Below are 2,345 nucleotides of genomic sequence, written 5' to 3'. Positions count from 1 at the left end.
CAGGGATGGGGACTCCACCACTGCCCTGGGCAGCCTGGGACACGCCGGCACAACCCCAACAGGACAGAAACAGCTCCTCAGGGACAACCTCAACCTCCCCTGGCACAACTGGAGGCCGGTTCCTCTCGTCCTGTCACTTGTTCCTGGGGAGCAGAGACCGACCCCCCCTCACTGCACCCTCCTGTCAGGGAGTTGTCAGAGCCAGAAGGTCTCTCCGGAGCCTCCTTTGCTCCAGGCTCAGCACCCCCAGGTCCCTCAGCCGCTCCTCAGCACATTGTGCTCCAGACCCTGCCCCAGCTCCGCTGCCCTTCTCTGGACACGCTCCAGCCCCTCAGTGTCCTTCTGGCAGTGAGGGGACAAACTGAGCCCAGGAGTCAAGGGGTGGCCTGCCCAGTGCCCCCAGTCCATGGGGACGATCCCTGTCCTGGTCCTGCTGCCCACACCAGTGCTGGGACAAGCCAGGACGCTGTTGGCCTTCTTGGCCCCCTGGGCCCACTGCTGGCTCCTCTCCAGCCAGCTCTTGACCTACAGCACTACTGTCACACAGACACTATGCAAAAGGCTTCATGAAAGAGGCCAGTTTCTGTGGGCTGGAAGAACTCTGGGAATAAACCAAAGGACCAGACCCATGTGTGGAAGATAAGGGCTGCCAGACCTGGCTGTTCTTGTTTCTTCATCAGAAACCACAAGTAACACTGGTGGTGCTGGAAGAATTTAAAGCTGAGCTCACGAGGACTCTCTGGGTTCCTTTCTAGGCGGCTCGCTGGGTCAGCTCATCAAGCAGAGCGGCTGCCTGCCAGAGGACAGAGCCCTCAGCTACCTGGGCCAGGCCTTAGAGGGCCTGGAGTATCTTCACGCTCAGAACATCCTCCATGGAGATGTCAAAGGTGGGGTGGTACTTCAGGTACCTCGTTCTGCTCTTTTTCTCACAAGAGGCGAACTGCTGGGAGATTAAGTTACTGGGTGGCAGAAGGTTGTTTTCTAGTTTTTTGGCTCTGTGCTTGAGATTGGAGTTTAACTTGGTTCTAACCAGCTGGACACGTCCTGTTTGTCACCTCCGTCTCGCTGTCAGCTGGGGGGTCTGAGGGGCTGGGGTAGGGAACTGGTAGCTTATAAGCAGAGACAATTCTGGTTGTGCCCTGAGTGACACTCCACGGGGTAACCGCCTTGTTTGGGCTCAAGGAACCTGTAGTTCTGTGGGCTTCTGCCTTTCTTCCCTCGCGGTGACCATAAACAAAGGAGACTGACTGGTTAAACCCTTCTGACCCCAGCGGAGAACGTGCTCCTGTCCGACGACGGCAGCAGGGCTCTGCTGTGTGACTTTGGTCACTCTGCTCACCTGCACCCCGACGGCCTGGGAAAGTGCTTGCTCACAGGTGAGGCTTTGCTGCCGCGCTTCTGAAGACCAGCCCTACTGACTCGCTCGCTCTTTCTGAACATTTACATACGGCTCATGTGCAAGCAACTGTATTTTGCAGACTTAACGTTGCTCGTGGTGTCGTATTTATTGACATGACTGTGGCGTGTCCCCAGCTCAGGGTTGGGAGGTGGCCCTTAGCTCCTGGCCTAGGAGGCTGCTGTGGGTTTTGTAAAATTATTCAGGGCTCTGTCCCCACAAGAAACCACTTCAGAACTTAAAAATCTAACTCTGACCTGTCCTATAACCTCACTGACCATCTGAGGACGAACCCCGACCTCCACCAAAGCAAAACTCCTCGCGGGCTTTGGGGCGGTTAGACCTCACCGTGCTTTCTAATGCAGCTCAAAGAGCGAGGATGTTCTACAGTGCCGAGCTCAGCAGTGGAGAAGGGTCGCGTTTTGCCTCCCAGATGTGCTGGAAAGGGGAGTTTAATACCTATCCTGTGTATAAGGGATGGGACTGGTGAGGAGGTGAGGCCTTTGAGCAGCTTATAAGAGCACACGATGCTGATTTTTGGGATAAGGTGACTTGTTTCTCACTGTAACTGAAAAGACAAAGGGTGCCTTAGTCCAGCAGCTGCACTGGAACAGTTCTCCCGTTGACATGCAGTGAGTGTCCATGCGAATGGTTCTAGGGAACTACGTGCCTGGCACAGAGACTCACATGGCTCCGGAGGTGGTGATGGGAAAGCGCTGTGACTCCAAAGTGGACGTCTGGAGCAGTTGCTGTATGATGCTGCATATGCTTAACGGGTGCCACCCTTGGACCCAGTATTACAATCACCCGCTCTGTCTGAAGGTGAGTGGCCCAGCCTGGCTCCAGTAAGACGTACGTGAGCCTGCAAAACCCATCCTGTGGCCAGAGAGCTGTCATGGCAGGGAGATGGGCTGGGAGCCAGCTGGGCTTCTCGGGAGCACAGGGTGGC

General features: G+C 55.9%; 1 protein-coding gene across 1 annotated transcript in view; it reads left to right on the top strand.

Annotated features, from left to right (window-relative positions):
* Nucleotides 1-2,345, top strand: part of MAP3K14 (mitogen-activated protein kinase kinase kinase 14) — a gene marked incomplete at its 3' end in the record, with an annotated part of 13,797 nt that overhangs the window by 6,834 nt on the left and 4,618 nt on the right. Inside the window, exons 8-10 of the mRNA XM_010139008.1 lie at nucleotides 756-887; nucleotides 1,272-1,376; nucleotides 2,055-2,218. Of these exons, the coding sequence (XP_010137310.1) occupies nucleotides 756-887; nucleotides 1,272-1,376; nucleotides 2,055-2,218 (401 nt within the window). The remainder of the gene's footprint in view (nucleotides 1-755; nucleotides 888-1,271; nucleotides 1,377-2,054; nucleotides 2,219-2,345) is intronic.

The sequence above is a fragment of the Buceros rhinoceros genome, unplaced genomic scaffold (genome assembly GCF_000710305.1).
Source record: "Buceros rhinoceros silvestris isolate BGI_N320 unplaced genomic scaffold, ASM71030v1 scaffold21416, whole genome shotgun sequence".
In the NCBI taxonomy this organism is placed as follows: Eukaryota; Metazoa; Chordata; class Aves; order Bucerotiformes; family Bucerotidae; genus Buceros; species Buceros rhinoceros.
The sequence above is the reverse complement of the archived record's forward strand: the minus strand, read 5'-3'. Positions and strand labels throughout refer to the sequence as shown.